This window comes from Pleurodeles waltl, chromosome 1_2 (assembly GCF_031143425.1).
Source record: "Pleurodeles waltl isolate 20211129_DDA chromosome 1_2, aPleWal1.hap1.20221129, whole genome shotgun sequence".
In the NCBI taxonomy this organism is placed as follows: Eukaryota; Metazoa; Chordata; class Amphibia; order Caudata; family Salamandridae; genus Pleurodeles; species Pleurodeles waltl.
The window spans coordinates 168,898,354-168,920,538 of record NC_090437.1 but is presented as its reverse complement, the minus strand read 5'-3'; the positions used below and the strand labels follow the sequence as shown (position 1 = coordinate 168,920,538).

Sequence of the window (22,185 nt, the reverse complement as noted above, 5' to 3'; positions counted from 1 at the left end):
GCACAAAATCTTTGGGTCTCCCTAGAATTGTCCCTGATGCCAAGTACCAGATGCTGATATTGCACAAATGTTCTGGAATTACCCAGTGGTGGCAGAATTGTGGTGCAAGATCATGGCTGCACTGAAAGTTATCACAGGGAGCGATGACCTCCACAGTCTGGAGAATGGTGTCCTGGGTCTCTTTAGGACCAAGAAGACAGGGAGCATCACAAATCGCTTCCTAGATTTAGCATTACCTATAGTTCACAGATCCATTGCCATGCACTGGAAAGCCAATACATTACCCGGGCTGAGGCACTGGTGTGCAGCAATGCTTAAATAGTGTAGAGCTGAGTCAGTGGCACTCCGGCAGAAGAGATCCAAGGTCTACACAGGGTTCCCATAGCTGCAGACTGCGATGGGTTACTGCATGAGCTATAAGCATTTCAGTAGGATCTCCCAGATTGAGACAAATTATAGACCCGGTAGTTGACCGACATTATGGTTCACAGCCCTTGCACCTTGCCCCAAACTTGCAAGTGGATGGCGTGGGAGATTTACCCCTCATAGATGCCTTGGGTGTTACTGTAATACACATGTTTGTAACTATTCATCTGAACTGAGGTGTGGGAGGGCGGGCACGTGAGGAGGCGACAATTATTCTGCCTCTGCTTAGCTATACTCGAAACTGTAACTGTTAGGACTCACCGTTAATTAATTAATTTCTAATTGTTAACATAATGAACCAATTACTCCTGTTAAAACTATTACATTGCAATGTATATGCAGAAGTCGTACCAGGGTCAGCGAAAATTGATGTATAAAATTGATCCACCAGTCTGTAATACACTAATGAAAACGTGTATAAATCTTTAAAAATGGTTAAAAAATATAGATATCTTATCTAGTTAGAAATAGTGTAAGTATGAAGGGTGCAAAGAGATGCTTGCATAGTGAGAAACAATGAAAACCTGGGAATGTAATTGTATAATTTTGTTTTAACCTGAATGGGCTGTCCTTCTGAGAACTGCATGTAGGTATGTGAAATTTTGTGAGAGTGACTGGCCCACTGTGGCAAAGGCCCTTCCATCTACCCACCTACAAACTTCATTCAGCTCTATATGATTTAATGTGTAAAGAATATCTGTAATGTTATAGTTATCGTCCTCAACCATCCTCACCACCAATCGACCAGATCATTATGCTGACTACAATCAAATATAGAGCTGAAATACAGTGTACAACAATTCTGGTGGAAATGTGTTTCAGTATGCTTCAAACTGCTTCAAAAGATTGGATATCTGATCAGGCCAAGTTAATGTAATATAAGTAGGAAACACAGACATTAATACACCATTTTACTTTTCTTTTCGTGCAGAGGTTAACCAACCTTCAGTCTTCAAGAGTGTTGGTAACACATCTCCACACTGATAACCTACCAAAGACAGTGTTTGCAAAGAAAATAAAGGTGAGAGGACTTCTCAATTTGTTTGCCAATCCTACCTGAACCTCCAATGCTTTATGTGCCTCACTATCCAAAATACGCATTGGCAAAGCATTGACAAAGCGTGCGCTATACAAACCAATAAAAACGCCTGCTGCGATGCAAAACGAGTTAAAAATGTATTTTTGTGTATACAATGCATTGGCAGGATACAAAATGCAATATCGCACAACAGAGTGCACTTTTCAGAATTAAATAAACTGATTTATTGTGATGGAAGCGAAATGATACACACATACAGCAAATAGAAAGAAGGTAAAACTAAAATGCTCTTGTAGGCAGATCCAGGAAGTGAATGACAGTTTCTCAGGGAAAGGTTGAACGTTCTTGAGCCAATGAAGGAGGCGGCTTACCCAAAGATCTTGAGAGTATGTATGGAATACAGGGGCATATTTATACTCCGTTTGCGCCGAATTTGCGTCGTTTTTTTGACGCAAAATCGGCGCAAAACTAACGCCATATTTATACTTTGGCGTTAGACGCGTCTAGTGCCAAAGTATGGGCAAATAGCGTCATTTTTTAGCGTGAACGCCTTCCTTGCGTTAATGCAACTTCTGCAGCCACAACAACAACAGCAGGGACCCCAAAGACAGCGCAGAAGGCAGGAGAGGATATTCCGCCCACGAACAACCCTGCATGGCCTCAGGGAACGAGACATCATCCAGAGGTACCGGTTGAACTGGCAGGCCATTCAGCAGCTGCTGACAAATATTGAACAGCAATTGGCCCCCACTTTAGTGACTCCACGCACTATCCCAACCGAAACAAAGCTGCTTGCCGTACTTCACCTGCTGGCAAGTGGCTCCTTTCAGACAACTGGTGCCCTGGTTGGTGGAATCTCACAACCATCTTTCTCCGCATTCCTGCCTAAAGTACTGGATGCCATCATTGGACTGACACCCCGCCACATCTGCTTCCCTAACACAGTGCAGAAGCAGCAGGAAACAAAACAGGGGTTCTACGCCATCAGTGGCTTTCCGCACGTCCTTGGTGCAATCGACTGCACACACGTACGCCTTGTGCCACCTGCTGCGAGTGAACACCTCTACCGCAACAGGAAGCACACACATTCCATCAACGTGCAGCCATAGTCGATCACCAAGGACTGATCAGCAACATTGTGGCTAAATATCCTGGGAGTGTACATGACGCATTCATCTTCCGTCACTCCACCATCAACCAACACTTCCAGGATGGACGGTATGGCAATGGACTACTTGTTGGTAAGGACAAAAATCTACTTATATACTCACTGCACAGAAACCCTCTAGGATAAACAACCCATACACCACAATAGCAACACCTAGACAGGAACACACTGAGGTACTCACATCACTAGCCATGTGTCACAAGTCACCATTGAACCTCTCACACATTAGAATTTACTCCACAGCTTAGTGTGAAGACATTCATGACTGTGGTTGCCTAAATGTCACCTTGCAAATTGGAAGTCTCACAATAACCTGTACACTAATACAATGCATAACTTTTAAGGGATGGGATGGCCTGGCTATGTTCATATGAACGTTTCTAATACCCTTTCATGTTTCAACTCTGCATGGAACTATCATCACACCCCCAGTGAGGACACACGGACACCTGTGTCACAAGTCACAATGCAAGGGAGAGCACACTGTACTTGAGAAACCAATTCCTCCTGCTGACAAACAGTTAGCCAACATACACTTGCTCAGCCAAGGAAAAAAAACAATGCCAAAGTTTCCACCAACAACCATAGGTTGTCACATTAGTACACAAAATAGTCACAGACAACACAACACAACTACTGCCATCAAAGATACGTACAACAGTGCCTCCTACATCTAATTGATACCATTCTGTGTTTCTCTTTCAGCTGATCAGGGGTATGGCATCCAGCCTTGGCTAATGACACCATATGGGAACCCATATACTGCTGCTGAGCGGGCATACAATGACGCCCACAAGAGGACCCGCAGCATTGTGGAGAGGACCTTTGGGATCCTAAAGTCAAGGTTCCGCTGCCTTGACATCACTGGTGGAAGCCTCCTATACTCCCCAGAGATGGTATGCAAAATCATACTCACTTGTGCCATATTACACAATATTTGGGTACAAAGGAACATTCCCCTCCTTGAACCGGACCCAGACATGCCTGAGGATGATGATGAGGAGGATGCTGGCCTGCAACAGGAGGGGGAACAACCTAACACCGCAGCAGGAGTGCGTAGGCGCCAACAGCTTGTGAACAATTTTTTTACTTAACTTATTATAATCACTTGTATTCCACACTTGTAAATAAACACAGATCACAAACACCACATCATGCTTTGGCCTATTCATTTCTGACCACCTTTAGTTTGAAATAGCTGAAGATGAATGTCGTCTCATTGATCAAGAATGCCATTAAAATTCATCACACCAAAAATAAACATCACAACTGTATGCACAGAGGGTAGGATGTGACATGTTACATTACCATACACAGAGCCCAACAAGAGTACAAATGTGACAATTACACATGCCGGATCCAAACAACTGAAACAGTCTCTCATCCAGCCCAAAATTGGAGATCCTTTGAAAGTCACATCACACGTGTTCAGAGACAGGGTGGGACCATCCATGTGTACGTGAACATGTCATCAATGGCTTCTCTCAAGTGTATGATGTGAGCAATACACAATTGCAACAACATCAGCTGCCACTAACTCAGGAGGAGACCTTGAAGTTACAGTGACAACATACACACAGACAGGTCATACTGGATCCACATTCCCACACACATGTACACATATGTCATACAACCAACCTAATATTTGAAAGTAGACCATCACAGTTGTGTCCCAGTTTGAACCTAGCAGGAAGATTGTAACATGACACTAAACCAGTTTATGCAGAAAGGGACACAGACAAGCAAAACAATCTTCGCATTATCACATCGTGAATGCTGAGAGTCTTGCAAACTTAGGGGGTCATTCTGACCCTGGCGGTAATTACCGCCATGGCGGAGGTCGGCGGTAGCACCGCCAACAGGCTGGCGGTGCACCGATGGGCATTCTGACCGCGGCGGTTCAGCCGCGGCCAGAAACGGGAAGTTGGCGGTGTACCGCCGACTTCCCGCTGCCCTTGCGAATCCGCCATGGCGGCGGAGCGTGCTCCGCCGCCATGGGGATTCTGACACCCCCTACCGCCATCCTGTTCCTGGCGGGTCTCCCGCCAGGAACAGGATGGAGGTAGGGGGTGCCGCGGGGCCCCTGGGGGCCCCTGCAGTGCCCATGCCAATGGCATGGGCACTGCAGGGGCCCCCGTAAGAGGGCCCCACAAAGCATTTCAGTGTCTGCTTTGCAGACACTGAAATTCGCGATGGGTGCAACTGCACCCGTCGCACCTTCCCACTCCGCCGGCTCCATTCTGAGCCGGCGTCCTCGTGGGAAGGGTGTTTCCCGCTGGGCTGGCGGGCGGACTTTTGGCGGTCGCCTGCCAGCCCAGTGGGAAAGCCCGAATGACCGCTGCGGTCTTTCGGCGGGAACCGCTTGGCGGGCGGCGCCCGCCGACCGCCGCGGTCAGAATGACCCCCTTAGTCATATGAAAATGGTATGCAACTTAGCTCCAAATCATCATTACTGCAAACGTCAAATGGGCTAATGAGATGAATGAATGGTCAACAGTCATTCATACCATATGGCCTTACATTCGCCCGCTGCTGCAGGTTTGCCAGGATATGATAAAAATACTCCATGGATACAGTAGCTATTCTGGATGGCCAAATCCTAGGGTGCTGGGGGCCTAACTCCACCTCTACCACCCCCAAAACATACAAGAATCATGTACTTGTGAACTAAACACATGCATAAGGCACATGTGTGGCCTCCATGTCACAAGTCCTACACAAATATGAAACTCAAAATCATAATGGGACATGGTCAGCCCCATAAAAACTGAAAGTGACTCTCCCACTCCCTGTTAGGACTACAGATAAAAGCATCCCCATCATAAAGGTGGGGACATTTTGGAGACGGAATACATAATGGTATCAAAAACATCATTTCAAAATAGCCATCAGCAATTACACCAAATATGTTGTCAAATATGGTCAATACATTAGTTAACGTATCCCAAACATCACAGTGTGAAGGCCGTCTATACATAAAAGTACGGACATTTGTCATATACAAACACAAATGTGTCTCACATTGCACCGTTTTACCATGACAAATCACCTTTCAAAAGATAAACACATGAAGACATTTTGATAAATTTGCTCCATATTCTACGCATACAGCATGGTCGTCATAATTTGTTCACGTACATGAGTGCACACAATGCAGAGTCAGATACAAATGTATCCAAAAGTGTCTTGATATTTCACCTTCAAATTATTATTTACATCCACAATATTTTTGACTCTGCATCATGTGCACTACTGTACGTGTAAAAAAAAACACGCCCATGATGTATGCGTCGTGAAATTGACGCTACATGCACAATATATTGGTCATCTCATGTACAATTTGAAATATTAATATTCATATCATATTTTTTCACTCAGCATCATGTGCACCACTGTACGTGTAAAAAAAATGACGCCCATGATGTATGCGTGCTAAAAATGACGCTACATGGACAATATGTTGGTCATTTCATGTACAGTATTAATTATTAATATTCATATCATATTTTTTCACTCAGCATCATGTGCACCACTGTACGTGTAAAAAAAACGACGCCCATGATGTATGCGTGGTGAAATTGACGCTACATGCACAATATATTGGTCATCTCATGTACAATTTGAAATATTAATATTCATATCATATTTTTTCACTCAGCATCATGTGCACCACTGTACGTGTAAAAGAAATGACGCCCATGATGTATGCGTGCTAAAAATGACGCTACATGGACAATATGTTGGTCATTTCATGTACAGTATTAATTATTAATATTCATATCATATTTTTTCACTCAGCATCATGTGCACCACTGTACGTGTAAAAAAAACGACGCCCATGATGTATGCGTGGTGAAATTGACGCTACATGCACAATATATTGGTCATCTCATGTACAATTTGAAATATTAATATTCATATCATATTTTTTCACTTCGCATCATGTGCACCACTGTACGTGTAAAAAAAATGACGCCTATGATGTATGCGTGTTAAAAATGACGCTACATGGACAATATGTTGGTCATCTCATGTACAATTTGAAAAAATGATATTCATATCATATTTTTACACTCCGCATCATGTGCACTGTAATGCGTCAAAAAAATATGACGCACATCTGTGTATGCGTGAAAATATGACGCATTACGCGAAAAGAAAAACGGCGGCCATTTTATGCAGGAAGTGATGTAATAGGATATCCTGTTTACCAAATCTGTACTGGGAGTTGACTTTCACTTTCACTTTGCAGTCTCAGAGTTATCTAGACTGTGTGGTTGTGTGAAAGGTGTTGTCCTGTGTTTTACTGCTTTAGTGTCCTGTGTGCCTTGTATTTTGTCTTTGTGTCAATCTTTTATTGTTGTATAACATTGTCTCAGTCTGTTTAGTGTTATTTTGTCTATACCTGTGATAGTTTGTATTGTCTGTGGGAGTCTGTTGTGGGTAGCATAGTTTGGGGGGTTAGTTGGGCTATTTTTCTCCTTCTTCTTTTTCTTTCACACCTCTACCTTTCCCCATTTCCCACTTTTTCTTTCATTTTTCGTTTGTACTTTTTTACACCTCTCATCATGTCAGGTAGGCCTCGCCTGTCCAGGATGGGTGAGGACGAATTGGGGGGCTTCATATGGCTCGTAAGCCATTTCCTCCCACTGATGCTGGAGGCTGGGGGCCGTGTGATACAGGGGTATCACACGGAGGCGAGGAAAATCCGTTGGGAGAAGGTGCGCCATCACCTGGTCCGGGTCTACGGGAATCTGAGGAATATCCATCAACTCAAGCACCGCTGGGCAGATCTGATCAGCAGGGAACAGGACCTGCTGGACCACCTGGGACTCCGGATTGGTGCCTATGTTGGTGAGTACTAATCAATTACATGGGAATAATAGGAATGTGTGCGTGAACATGTGATGATTGGTAGTCAATCTGCAAAATAAGTAGCTGACTGCGTGTCATGCTAGGGAAACCTAGGCCCATGGGTATACACATAAATCCCCACATAAATTTTTGCTACACATGTACACCCAATAACAGCAGTAAAATGCAACATCTATTTGCATTTTGCTAAGTAGCCCCCTCTCTGCGTCACAAAATGATGCAAATGCTGCGCTACAAAGGTATACATATGTGTCCAAATGTGTATTTGTTGCAGGATGTGTATGAAGACCTATGCTACCAGGCCGATCCCTCATTTTTGCAACACATACCAGATGGCTGTAGCTGCATGGAATGTACTGTTGCATTTGTGTCTGAAAAGCAACACGTGAACTGCTCTATTTGTACTCTACTGGTCATAATGGCCAGTGAGTACGTCATGTAGAAACAACATACCTACATATGTAGACGCCATAGCTAGACCGAAAATTCCAAACACATGATGATGCTACACATGTGTGTTGCCTTCACGTCACATGAAGTTAGTCATGTTGTCCACACATATGTCACATGTGTGTCTGGTTGCTGTGTGTTGAACCTGTCCACATAGCCTGTTTGATTGTGAGTGGTCATGCAGTTCTCATGGAACCAGTTGTGGAATGTTTCTCTCTGGGATGCACATGCTGAGATGTATGGATCACATGATTGTTGGGGCCTACTAATGGAGGATTAACTTGGACGACACATGACTGTCCTGGCCACTGCATGAGTGTAGTAGGGTGTGTCACTGGAGCAGGAGACTCATCCAATGAGAATCTAGAATACAAAGTCAGCCAGGCAGGATGAGCATGTGTGAAAGTGTATCATTACCATGTAATATTCACACAGTGTCATTGTAACAGAAATTATTTGTCTGTTCACCCAGTCTGAGTATAATCTTCCTTTCATGCTTTACAGGTGGACCAGCCCCGTACACCGTTGGTGAGGTGGCCCATTTTGACGACCCCGATACCTACAGTGAGTGTTGCCTAAGTGCTATTTACATTGTTTGGAAATGAAGCATGATGGATTACTGTGTGTTCAGGATAATTCATGATTTGATGTGCTGGCCGTTCATTGGCTTTGTTGTTTTGGTGTGATATCAAATAGGAATAATGTTTCTGTAAAGCAATACGTAGTCATCTCTCAGATTGAGGGGCAGTAGGTCATTCAATTAGTGCGACAATTGGGAATGGCATGACTCATTTTGAATACACTGGTCAATGTTAGACTTGGTCAGGAACTTGCCATTAACTGAGTCAGCATATCAGACTGACAGTCTCCCAGATAGCTTAGGCACATGGCTTCGATGACAAGTGCTTCTTCCTAGTTGAGGATGGACTGTGTACACTGTAGGTCGGATCTTCCGGGGGCATGTACTTCCACAAGGTGACCTCGAAGTGTGTGTGACTTGAGTGCAATGGCCTAGGTGTTCTGTTGAATCATGTGAATGGGTGTTCTACCTCCTCTGTGTGTGTTGTAAAACATGCCTCACTAATAGTATGTTATGTTGGGCTAAGTCATATCATTTTGACATGTGTGGACCTGGGATGTGACAAGGTTGGGCTGACTTCAACGTGTTGCTAGCCCTTCATAGGTGTTGTGTGTGAAGGCACATGCTTGTTGAACTTTCTGTACACTCCTGGTTGTGCATTGATCATGGGATTGTTGTTTGTTCTTCCCACACCACCCACAAAGACTGGGATGTTACTGTGAAACAGGGTACCTAGGACTGTAGCAACCAGTATGTTACACGTACTTAACACCTTTTGTGACTTGAGTTTGTACCTAGGTCCAGATGTAGCAAAATGTCTACACATTGCAAATAGCATAATTTGATGTTAGTGAGTTGCAAACGTCTGTTTCCTAATCCGAAATGTTTTTGGTGGTCATGTACATATTTGCAAAATGCTTTTCTAAATGAAAAAAAAAAAGGAGTTTACCAGCCCTACTTGCAAATCACAGTGGTAGGCAATCCCATTTGCTAACGAGTACGTGGTTGCAAAGTGAGTAGCTGTTATCATCCACTTGAAGTGGATGCTAACCAACTTGCTGACTGGAAGGGGTCCTCATTGTGAACCTTCACCTTTGTGAGTGGACCAAAATACTCCTGCACAAAACAGCCAGTGGTCTAGGGGAGCAATAATTATTGTGTAAATTAAGAAAAATCAATTGTTGTGAATTTAAACAAATCGCAGCTCATTTCCCTTTCAGATAAAGGGCCTACACTTGGTGAAAAATAACTTGCTTCATTTAAAAGCAGTCACGTCTATGGAGTTCTGCTGTTCCCAGCAGGCCTCCATCCCCGTGAGTGCCCATAGTTGCTAAGGTGGTGCAAGTTGGAACCCACATCATTGATGTTCATGAGGTGGGATTTAGGGACCCCATAGTGACTCGCAGACGGTGTCAGAGACACCGTTCAGCTTTGCAATTTGCTAGTTGATTTCCCATCAATTCCTACATCTGGCCCATAGTGTCGACATATGATTCATGGCCAGGGGTTCAATCTTAGCACACAACTATTTCGAAATGCCATTGAGTGAGGAGTGTGATTCTTATCACATAGAATGACATATGTAGTGAAGTCAGTATGCGGACGAGCTGGTGCCATAATGTATAATGCCTTAGGTATGAATTGTATGAGTAGTTTAGGGTGATGTCATCCATCATGTAGAGACATGGATATGCTATATGTGATATGCCCTTCAGTATGCATGATTCACATGTACTTCCTCTGAGCCTTCCCGTGAACTATGTTGTAACAATTGCTGCAACCAATACATTGCTAGTAATGGACAAATTACCCATTGTGGTATTCAACCCACTGTAAATTCTATGCTCAATATTTGCCTTTTCTCTTCACAGCTGCAAACCTGAGTGCCGCAGCTCGCAACCAGTTTGAGCGCCGGGCAATGAGGTACAGCCACATCCTGCAGGTGCAGTGTGGGTATCGGAGGATGGCCCGCAGATACAATTCGGAACGGGCCTCCGGGGCGTGGTATGCCACACCACAGGCTCCCCCAACGGTGCCCCCAACAACCCCCTCCACTACATCCACCAGGTCTGGCCAAGTGGACCCAGCAACAGACCAGGCATCCTCATCCAGACCTGGACCCAGCCGTGTGGTGGGAGCAGGGCAGTCCCGTGCCCACACCACTCCACCAACACAATCCACCTCCACCGGCACCCAGACCTGCACTGACCCTCCGATCAACCCAGCGGACTTCCACGCATTGTCAAGGAAATTTGGATAGGTTGATTGCAAACGTTGACACCCTGACGGAGGACATTGCTGAGGTGAAGAGGAAGGTGCGCTCCATCCGGCGAACACTACGGAGGCCAAATCAGTAGACATTTTGCCCTCCAGAACTTTTACCCCTCCCCTCTCACCTCTTTCCTATTTCATACTGTTAGTTGGGTTTGGGGGGTTAGTTATAGGATAAGTGTAGGAAATTAGCTTAGTTAGTGTTAGGTAAGAGGGTGGGGGGTCCTTCTTCTTTATATCTTATCTTTTAGTGTTGGGCAATGTTCGGATTCCTGTTTAAAAAAAAAAAATAAAAAAAAAATATCTATAAAAAATAAATAAAAAAAATATATGTTTGTTTAGGATAGTGTAGTATGTGTGTAGGTTAGTAAGTGTTGTCCTGCATGTGTCTTGTCTCATAATGGTGGGTGGGGGGTTGATGTTTAGATCGTTTCGTTACATGTGTAGAGTAAGTTTAGCTTAGGTTAGTTAGGGACAGTTGTGGGTTAGTAGTAGTCAGGTTAGATTAGTGTAGGTTTATCTTTCCCTTAGTTGCCTCTTTTATTACTTATTGGAAATAAAAAATTTGTTAACCCTTTACCTGATGCGTTAGGTGCTACCTTTTCATGGCCTTGACATCAGTGTAGCAGAAAGTTTTAGTATGACATTTGTGTCCTATGCTCGCTATCCCCAGGCTATTGAGGTTTAACATGCCAGCTACCCGTGTGCTAACTTGGTAAGTATCCACCATGTGGGAGAGCCACCATTGGTAGTGTGCATAGATCATCAAGATTTGGGGTTGGTATGTATCCTACTTCACAAGAGTGCTTCCAGAGTTGATTTTGTAGGTAAATCGATAGGTCGGACAGCATTGTGAAGTTCAGGGAGAGCTTTGTAGATGAGTATTTGTTCACACTCTTGTCTTGTTGCTGTCATTGCTGACCTACATCATGTGTGTACTGCTTGAGCATGACTTTCCTTCATGGTAGTATACGCTGTAAGGGTGATTGATGCAGTGTAATTTGGTTATCATTCCTTTCATTTTACAGCATAATTTCTTGTTTTAGTATTGCAAGGTGCCTACATTTCTCAGCCACCATTAGTTGTCTAGAATAGCTATGGATGGGGCCTCATTCTGTCCAACACAGCATGATTGTGTGTGCTTAGTCCCTACATCAGTTATTTTCCTCAGTCTAGTAAAGCTATGATGCAATCCTGGCCACTGCACAGATGTTTCAGTATACATGAAATCAGGACAGTAGTATAGAGAATCGACATGGTTGCCACACAGCCACTTTGGAGTTATGTACTGCACAGTTGAAGTGTGAAATGACACAGAGACATAATAGGTGTGCAACTGATATTTATTTTTAGGTGGAGTAGTGCAAAAAGTCCATTAACAATGTTAGGTGAGTCCGTTCTGGTGCATTCTTAAATGGTGATCCTATTTACAGGGTGTGGATGATGCTCCTGACATGCTGGGGTGATGTCACAGACGGTGCAGAGGAACAGGAATTGCCAAATGGTAGGAGAGAAACATTTACAGCCAATGTGGACAAGTTAAACAGTGGATTGCCGAACAGTCATTGAGGGTAGTTGGAGTGAGGCTGGCATGTGTCAAAACGTAGGACCTTGGTCAGAGTAGGGCATGGTGCAGGGACTAGGACTTCCGGGTACTCTTGCGAGTGAATGTTATCTGTTCCATGTCTTCTTCTTCTGATGTGTGTGTTGCCTGGTGTGTCCTTGTTATTGTTGGTTGTGAAGGGGCAACACACACCTCAGTGTCAGAAGACATGGAGGCAGACATCCCGGGGGCTGATCCCTGTCCAGTTATGAAGGGCAGTACTGCAGCAAGGAGGGCGTGCTGGTTTTTCGGAATGGCAGCCACATCCCGATGGTAGGCAGCCAGGTCGGCCCTGAGGGGTTCGATGTTGCATTTGTGCACATGCTGACTGGCTTGCTGTTGGAGTTGTTTGGTCAACTGGATGACAGCTGTGCAGATTGCCTTCTGTGTTACTAAAAGTTCCTCCAACAGCGATGTTCTGGCTTGCATTGCAGCTGCCTGATCAGCGGTTGACACCATGCACGAACGCACCCCCTCAAGGCTGGCTGCCATAGTTTGCATCCCCACCCGCACCTCCTTGGCCAGCTCCCGCTGGACCCCAACGACTGTTCTTTCGAAGCTGGTGCCAGTGTCGTCAGAGTCCTCAGCTGTGTTGGAGCTGGCAGGTCTTACAATTGGGGTGGCGGGTGGTTCTACTGTGGTGGCTGCTTCTTCTTGGCTCCTCCTTGTTACTGAAGGGGGGGTTTGGAGGCTTTCGAGGACCATGTCAATGGTCTCTTGTGTGAGGTTGATGGTCTCGTCATCCATGTCATCAGGGAACTCATGGACAGGCATATCGGCAGGAGATCCGTGTTCCTCTGCAAAGAAACAGGGTACAATTAGTGTGTCTGTGTTGAGATCATTTTGCACGAAGATACAAGCCTTTGGATGCCTTAACTTTGTACTCTGATTTTGTCTTGGTATCTGCTGTCCATCATAAGGCATTGTTGTAGGCCTATGGCCCACCTGTGTGTCACATGTATGATATGGAGCTATCAGACATGCCTGCCAGGTCATCTCTAGGTGTTGATTTGTAATTATTTCGGAATATGCATTTTTTTGTCCTACTCCTCCCTCGGTGTTTCTCTATTGTTATGGAGGGACATTTGTTTGGGTGGGCTCTCATTATCCTACATGTGATTCTTGGCTTTCTAGGCAGCAGGATAGCTAATGGTGTGGGGGACTAAGTTTGACCCACTTGTAAATAACTCTGTCACCCAGATATTCTATTTAGCTCAGACAGACTAGCAGTGCCTCTGGTCTCCCACAACAGAGGAATGTTTAGAAGTCCAAGGCCATGACATCTTTGGGACTTCTCAGGGAAGTGGTGGTCATTCAGGTCCTACACATTTCTATCTTTTCCGGTATGTTCCCATACACAAATGACACAGACAGTATTTGTTTGATATGAAGTTTCATTGTACAACTGACTTGTAGGAATTTAGGTGTGAGCCCCAATAACCAAAACAATACACACAGTTAGAACTGAAATAGTCCGCAGGAGAGTAATACATTGGTACACAGCTATCATGGTGCCTAACAGTTTCTACTCTCCCTCTGCTTGTTCTATATATAGCACAGCATGTTAAGTTTGGAGCTTGGCTGTCTGAATCACAGGGGAGACATCATCCCTCATATCAGAGGAATGGGCTGGGATCTGGTTGTGCATCAGCAACAAGGCAGCCAGCATCTAGATGTGATTTTCTGTTTGTAAACTCCCCCATGAGTGTCTTGGGACGAGGAAGTGAATTTAAAAGACATATGTCATTGTGATGACAAAGTTTCCCTACGCAGGAATGGCAAACCTTAACCCCTACCACATCTATCATCAACGAACCAGACGGTATCCTTGACTGGGGCACAGAGTGAATATGTTCTGGCAAACTCCAGTGCAGAAGTAGGCAAAACAGGGTGATTTGACTATTTGCCAACACCTTAGGACTGACTATTTGCTACATTAACTGATAGGAAGGGCAATGAGATTCATTTAGTGCAAAGTGCTCTGAGGCACTTAGATGTCAGCAAATGAGTATAAGTACATTCAGGGTAAGATGCACAAAGGCCTCCAGCCTGAGGCTATTGCGCAAAGTATACGTTTCACTTGCCACGCTACACTTTGACTGACTGTGGGTGTTGTGACTGCCCTGCCAGCACACTTGCCTCACAGGCCCTGCACCATACACTTTCTATTCACATTGCATGATCTGTACATGTTAGGTGGCATGACCTATGTATGTGGTATGGATGTAAACATTGTTGATGTTTGTATCTGATGGGGTCTCATGTGTGTCTTACTGGATTGGCCTGTTTATCGTATGAATGTCCTATTTTTTGGTTAGACTGTGCAGATGTGTTTCATTGACCAGTTGCCTGTGTCCCCTCGTCAATGTTGTTGTCTGAGCAGTATGACATTTGTGATGTAGCATTGTTAGGCAGGCACGTGAGGGACCCTGACGTATGCAGCATGTGTGTGTCGTTAGTGCTGTGTGGCTCCTATTGCTGTTTACTTAGGCTTATGTATGTGTCAGTTATGGACATTCGGCATTTAAGTGTACTGGTACCTTTGCCTTATTTCTAGGAGTAGTTGCAGATGTCATCCTCACCCCCTAATTTAGGTATGTATGTTCCAGGGTGGGGTTCCTGCCATTTGGTACTATAGCTGCCCAGAGATGAGAGGTGTTATTGTCAACTGTGGTGGCAGTTAAGTTGCAGTTGGTGTATTTGCTACTGCATTACAGGTAGGGACCTAGTTGATGGGGAATAGTTTGTGCAAAACAAGTGCCTGGATGTGGATTCAGGGTAGTGTCCTTCCCACCTGTCACTGGTTTCCCTTGGCTCTCTTGTTGTAATTACAGGATGTCCCCGTGGGACTGTAGTGGTGGCAGTATTTTGTCGTGCCCCGGCTATGGTCAGTACTGGCCATTCCCCCCTGCCGTGCCCCTTTCCCCATGCCACTTCATATATGTGCTAAGTTACATGCATTGTGTAGTAGGTATCCCCCCCCTGCTTACAGTCCCCATTATTGCATTGTAATTCCCCATGCGACTTACCCTGCATGTGCGTAGTGTCGTGGTAGTCTGCGCTGTCCAGTCCTTGTGTCCCTGTGACGATCTCCTCCGGGATGACGGCTGCAACCATCTCCTCCATGTGGTCCAGGGCCTCCTGTTGTGCTGGACTCCCCCCTCCAGTCTGCATTGCTGCCTTCCTGTTCCTGGCCATTTTCTCTTTGGTCCTACGTTTACAGTCATGCCAGCGTTTCTTACACTCGGTGACTGTCCGGCGTTCTTCAGCCACACTGTTTATCTTGTCCACAATTTGTTTCCATATGGCCTCTCTCCTACTGAGTGGCAACTTTGAGGATATGAAAAGTTGGTGCTGGTGTTCCGTCACCTCTTTCACCAGGATTTCCTGCTCCTCTGCACTGAAGCGACACTTTCTTTTTTTCTTTAACATGTCCTGGTTCCTGTATGCTTCCTCCTGGCTGGTTCCTGGTCTGCTCTCATCCTCCTGGGGTCTGTTGGGGCATCTAGGATCCATTTTGGGTCTTCTCTCCTGTAAGTGCAGTTTTCGCGCAAAAATTTCACGCAATAGCGTGAAAAAAACCGGCGTTTTCACGATTGCGCTGTCGTAAATCGACCCACAGTGATTTGCGTCACTTTTACGTGGGTTTCCCTTACGACAGACCGACGCTGTGTGCGTCACGAAATAATGACTCCCACCTGTTGGTTGCGCCGCCGTACGTCAAAGTATAAATTTGACGCCCGAATGGCGCATCCAAATGGCGTTAGACGGCGCAAATTTTTTTGACGCAAAACTGCGATAGCGCAGTTTTGCGTCAAAAAGTATAAATATGGCCCACAATGTTTTGCCTGAATACTTCGTACTTAGTTATAAATTGTAGGGTATGTGATGAGGAGAAAATGAATGTGTTTTTGAGCTTTGAGCCGCTTTAGAGATAAAAATAGCATTTAGTATCATTTAAAGTGTGAATTCATTTTTATAATCCAAAAAGTTTGCCTTGTAGGGGCTTCTGCAGTTCTAGGGAGTTGTGATTGAGACTATATTCTCGTTTTCTCACGCTGTCTAACAGATTGCCTTTCCAGGTTGTTCTATTTTTTTGCCCATTTGTTTAAAGGTAAATATTAGCAGTGATAAATGTTAATGATATTGCAATTTTCTAATCTACAAAACATTGTTTTTTGTACTCTTTCATTTCTGGCCCTCCCATTAAAGTACATTGCGTAACATAACCAATGTGAAATCAGCACTGCTTGTTATGCTCACCCAGGACCCGATCGATTAAATATTTTATCTAAAGAAGACCGGGTTATCCTGTAAACAAAGCTGTGTAGTGTAAGATGAGCTTTCGGGGTGGCAGAAATTTCGATAAACCACAAACCCTGTTTTACAACAAATGCAGAGCTCTTGTGGTTGTTCTCAAGATGAATGAACTTAACAACTCAGTGCAACCACTTCGGTGCTTATGAGTTCAGATTTTCTACTGTTTCCTTTTCACCTTCATCTGATGGTTTCACAAGTGATAACTCTCTTGCTTTCTGAACTCTACTATTTTTTAAAACAAAAACATATGCTTTTTTAGAAATCTTTATGATGTGGTGTTAACATTTTACATTTTTCCCTACAGACTTTAGTTGTTTTTCGCAATCCAAAGGATGCAGCAGTCTCCTATTTCCATTTCTATCATAATAATCCTGGACTTCCCACCTACGACTCCTGGGATGAGTTTTTCGAATGCTTCATGAATGGGAAAGGTATGGTTCTTTTCTGCAACCTTTAATACCTTAGGTTGGAAAACAGTTCTGTGCATGGTATTTAAAGGTAATGAGTAACGCTGTTATGGTAATCACGGAACAATATTAAGGGCCAGTGCAATTAATGCTATACTGCAGCTGAGTGCTTTCGGAATATTTATGGATTTACCACACCTGCCACAATTTCCTCTATAATCAGCAGATTTCACCAACATACGTTTTATTGTCAGCTTTAATGAATACAGAGTTACTTGACAAGCATTGCCAAAGCTAATAAGTCCCACCTCGCCTAGATCAAGAGATAATTATAGAGAGAGAGACAGCGGGAGAGAGGGATGGAGAGAGGGAGGTGAAGACAAGCATTGACATAACCGATAGGTCTCACCTTCGGGACCTTATAAGTGTTAGACTAGCCAGCACATTATCCTGGGTGCTGTGCTGCCAGGGATTGAAGAGCTATAGAACTGCTACGCACAACACCAAAAAATACCATTTGTCTTGGAGAGAGAATGTGGCATAACATTTAGAGCTGCTGAATTTGGAACTGAGAAGTAGAGTTCGAGTCTCTCTGTTGGCTCGCCCTATGCATTAATGAAAAGTTAGGAATTAAAGTTTGTTTACATACACATACACAGCTATGTCCTGGTTGGCAAATGGCCTCAGCTGAGAGTGTTTCCCCGGACACAATCCAAGTGCCCCGAAATGAGCCACTGCAAAAACAAAGTAGAGCACAAGCAGAAAACTAACAAAACAAGCCGAGGCAAAAGAAACAAAGTAGTGCGCTGACACTAACATATATGGTCGATCATGCAATAATCCTTTTAACAGGGTCAGTTTCCAGGGTAGGAACAAAACAGCCAAAAGGTGGGACAAAAGTAAAGCATTTATGAAAGAAACCAAAGGAATTTTGAAAGGCAGGCCAAGGAACGAACAAACGTGATGGGCGTGGTGAAAGCCCGCAGAAGTAGATTACAACAGCATGTTGAGAGATAGCGCCTGTGCGCTGCTTAGGCTCAATCTAAAATGTGTGGCTACTAACTGTAGTGAAATTCAGGAAAATATAATTTTATTGTTTCATGTTCACATGACTCCACGGGAAACATAGCAACTCCATACTTTCCCAGTAAGAAAACATCCCAGGTAATTGATCGGATGGTGGTCACTTGTATTGGTCGCATATATTTGCACTATCCATACTATAGCTGCTACACCATCGTGCCCAGAGCATGTTTCCTAATGTTTGCAAGGGAAAACCAGCTCAGACAAGCACTTCATTATAAATGAGCAGGCATTTCCTTACGAAGTGACAATTAGTCTAGCTCCTCACAAGTCAAGAAGAGATAACATTAGAACTAGAGTGCTTAGTTCTGGTAAAAGGGCACCTTCTCCAATAAAAGATATGTAGATATTTAAGGATGAAAATGCCCTCATAATAGAATGCGCTTTATAGAAAGCATAAGTCAGACTTGTGGCTGTTAATGAAACTGCTTTCCTGTAAAACTCTCTCAAAATTCTCAACCTTTCACCGATGTGCAAAACAAATACCATAAAACATTTTGTTAGGGTTTTAGTAACTTTTTCTAATCAGGCTTTAGAAAATTTGATTTAGTCCTGTGATGAAAGTGGGAGCTTTCGAAACATCGCAAATCCGTACAATATACAGAATGGAGCAGTGGGTCAGCCCAATCCAGCTATTGGCTAACTTCACTGTGAGTGACAGCATTCTGCCTTTTTGAACACAACTATATGCAATAAGTGCTAGGGACTACAATGGCAATATGCCTTTCAATAATGAAGAAATATTTTAGTTTTTATTCTTTTTTTGTGTAGTTTTTTAATGACGAGTGCCCAGCAACATTCCCAACAATAAAGTTTTCCAAAAACCATGACAATTTAAGTAAACAGTGACCAAGACAAAAAAATGGTAGCCAGTGCCAGAACTTTTTACTTTGCCAAAGCTCATTTCCTCTAGTTTCACAGTCACTAAGTCATACCATACTGTGAACGACTGCGTGGATTGTAATTTTCTTTTCATTGCCTTTTGGAAATCATGAAGATTTAAAAAAACATGGAGGCGGAAGCTGGGAGGTAATGGTCAAATGCTATGGGCTGCAAGATAGGTAGGTGATGTAAACATGAGGAAGTGTGAGTGCTATAAACAGGTGGGTGACAAGGTTGAAAACGTATTCAAGGAGGGAGGGGCAAAATTCGATAATCATCTGAGGGGACTTTTGCTTGTTCATTGCTAAAGTATTGATCAGGATTTTAGTAAGTGCAATGGAAGGTGTGGTCATAGCTTTGTAACAATCAGGTGAGTTTGAGGGCACTGGAGAAAGCTGTAAGCAGTTGTCTTACGTTGTGCGTGTGAGAAAAATGCTTATGAACTAGTAGCAAACATTTGAACGCCTAACCTATTCAAAATGCTTCTAACTTACCCACAGGCAGGTGAGGAGGCAAACATTCGAAAATAGTTTAGGAGGCACTTTTGAAAACAAATTCTTAGTCTTCATTTACAGATGACGGCCATCATTTTGAAAACAGGGCGCACAAAGAGGTCTTGTTACACACATGTACTACTTCATGTGCAAAACATGCGGCCATTCTTAGGCCCAGATTTATACTTGCTTTGCGCTGAATTAGCGTCATTTTTTTTAAAGCTAATTCAGCACAAACTTAACTCCATATTTATATTTTGACACTAGTCCCATCTAGCTTCAAAATATTGGAGTTAACGTCATTTTTTGTGGTTCAAATTTCTTTATTGAGTTTCAGCAAAAGATATAAACATGGGCAGAATCCCGCCCTTAAACAGGTAAAAAAAAAAACAAGGGAGTAAAACTGCCCATGGGCATTAACCGCCCCCGTCAGCCCCTCCCCTACCTACCTCCCCCAGTGCCTCTATGACCCACAAACATGGGAGAGTACGTGCAGTACTAATATTATGTCCATTATCTCTCGTTGCTCTGTGGACTGTCGCCGTCTATGAAATGTAGAAGTCGTAGGTATTTAGGGCAGGTCAGCTCTCGGAATTCCCCAGCGTGGAAAGTCAGAAACGGGTGCCATAGTTCTCTATATGAGTGGTCCCGTGCCTGCAGAGTGAAGGTAATCCATTCCATCCCCAGAATCTGCCAAAGCCGATGTAGCCAGCCCAGCTGAGTGGGGACCAGTGGTGAGCCGCAGTGTGTTAAGATGTTCTGGAATGCAGCGCCAAGAGCGAGACTAATCTGGTGTCCTTTTAGTGATTTGAGTGGAAATGTCAAGGGGTTCGGCAGGCCCAGAATGATGTAGGCTGGGAATCTCAGAAGTTGTGTGGTCATGTGACGGTCAAAATCGTCCAGAATACCCCCGGTATGTAGCCAGCTTTGGACATTCCCAGAGGATGTGTGTCAGCGTACCAAGTCCCCACAACCCCTCCAACACAGAAGTGAATGCGAGCTATTGCTCCTATGGAGCCGGGCCAAAGTAAGGTACCAATACGTAGCTATTTTCACTGCAGTCTCAGTGGCTGCCGTACTGCATGCCGTGTGTCTGGCCCTGTAGTAGATCGCCTCCCACTCCGCAGGTGTAAATTGTCTCCCCAATTCTGTCTCCTATCTCTTCTTGCTTGGGATTCTAGGTTGCTGGGCTGAGTGTGTATCAGATCATACAGTTCAGAGATTATGTGTTTATCTGTTGTCTTAGTCAATAACCATCTCTCATACTTCAGGAGGGGTCGAGATGCATTCTCACGCATCATGGGGTTCATCACCCAGAGCCATATCTGAAGATCTCGTTCTTAGGTAGTGAATGTACCTTCCTTAAGCTATCAAAGGACATTATGCCCCGCAACATTGTGGAGTGGACCAGAACCAGTAAGATCCCTGACTCTGGCCCGGCGTGAACTTCGGGTTCCCCACTATGGGTGTCAGAGGGGTCGGAAAGGTAGTGAGGTATTTAGTGTGGGCCACTTGGTCCCATGCCTTCATTGTTGCTCCGGTGACAGGGGAGGAGTATAGACCCCATGGTCTATGGCAACGCTGGAGGAAAGGAATCTTCAAAAGGGTGGTCCCTGTGACTTCTCTATCCATGTAGAGCCATCACCTGTCGGACTCTGCCCGGGACCACTCTAAGAGGTATCAGAATTGGGCTGCCCTATAATATTGCTGAAGGTCAGGGATGCCCAGGCCGCCCTTCCGCAGGTGTTGACAAGATAGGTGTCTGGCCATTCTGGGCCGCCCACCAGCCCAAATGAAGTGGCTGATATCACGCTGTAGTGTATGGAAGGCTCCGCCCGGAGCGTCTGAAAGAGGAATAGGGCCCTAGGCAAGACTGACATTTTTATGGCAGCTATTCTGCCCAGCATGAGATAGGATGAATCTCTAGTGGGCCAGGTCTCGTTTGACACTCTGGAGGAGGAGCCGATAATTCAAAAGTGAGGACTCCGCAACGGTCTTAGCTATCTGAATGCCTAAGTATGGAATGGATTGCGGTTGCCATTGAAATTGATACCACCAGGCCAACAGCTCCACTGTATCCTTTGGGAGCATGAGTCTAAGAGCTTTTGATTTTGAGAGGTTTATCTTAAAACCAGAAAACTCTCCAAAGGTCTCCACCTCCTACAAGAAAGCCGGCAGAGCCTTCAGTGGGTCGTCCAAGGCCACCACCACATCATCCGCATACAGTGCTGTTATGTGTTCTTCCCCGCCAAAATTAGCCCCATGATCTCTGGGTCATCCCTAACGCACGGCGCTAAAGGCTCCATATAAAGGGCGAACAGCAGAGGGGAAAGCGCCCACCAGGAATGAGGCAGATGTTGTCCCATTGACTCTGACTGCAGCCTTCGGATGACTATACACACTAGTAATCCATGCACGGAACCTGGGCCCCTGCCCGAAGTACTCCAAGGTTGCCTGAAGATGTGGCCATTGGACCTGGTCAAATGCCTTTTCAGCATCAATGCTGAGCAGCATCTGTTCTCTCCCCGCACGTTGAGCTTTATCTTTGATGTGCATGATCCGTTTGGTATTGTCCCTGCACTGTCTA

General features: G+C 44.6%; 1 protein-coding gene across 1 annotated transcript in view; it reads left to right on the top strand.

Annotated features, from left to right (window-relative positions):
- LOC138298970 (sulfotransferase 6B1-like) overlaps positions 1 to 22,185 on the top strand; it is a 306,443-nt gene that overhangs the window by 102,188 nt on the left and 182,070 nt on the right. The window contains exons 3-4 of the mRNA XM_069236917.1: positions 1,358 to 1,447; positions 17,037 to 17,163. Of these exons, the coding sequence (XP_069093018.1) occupies positions 1,358 to 1,447; positions 17,037 to 17,163 (217 nt within the window). The remainder of the gene's footprint in view (positions 1 to 1,357; positions 1,448 to 17,036; positions 17,164 to 22,185) is intronic.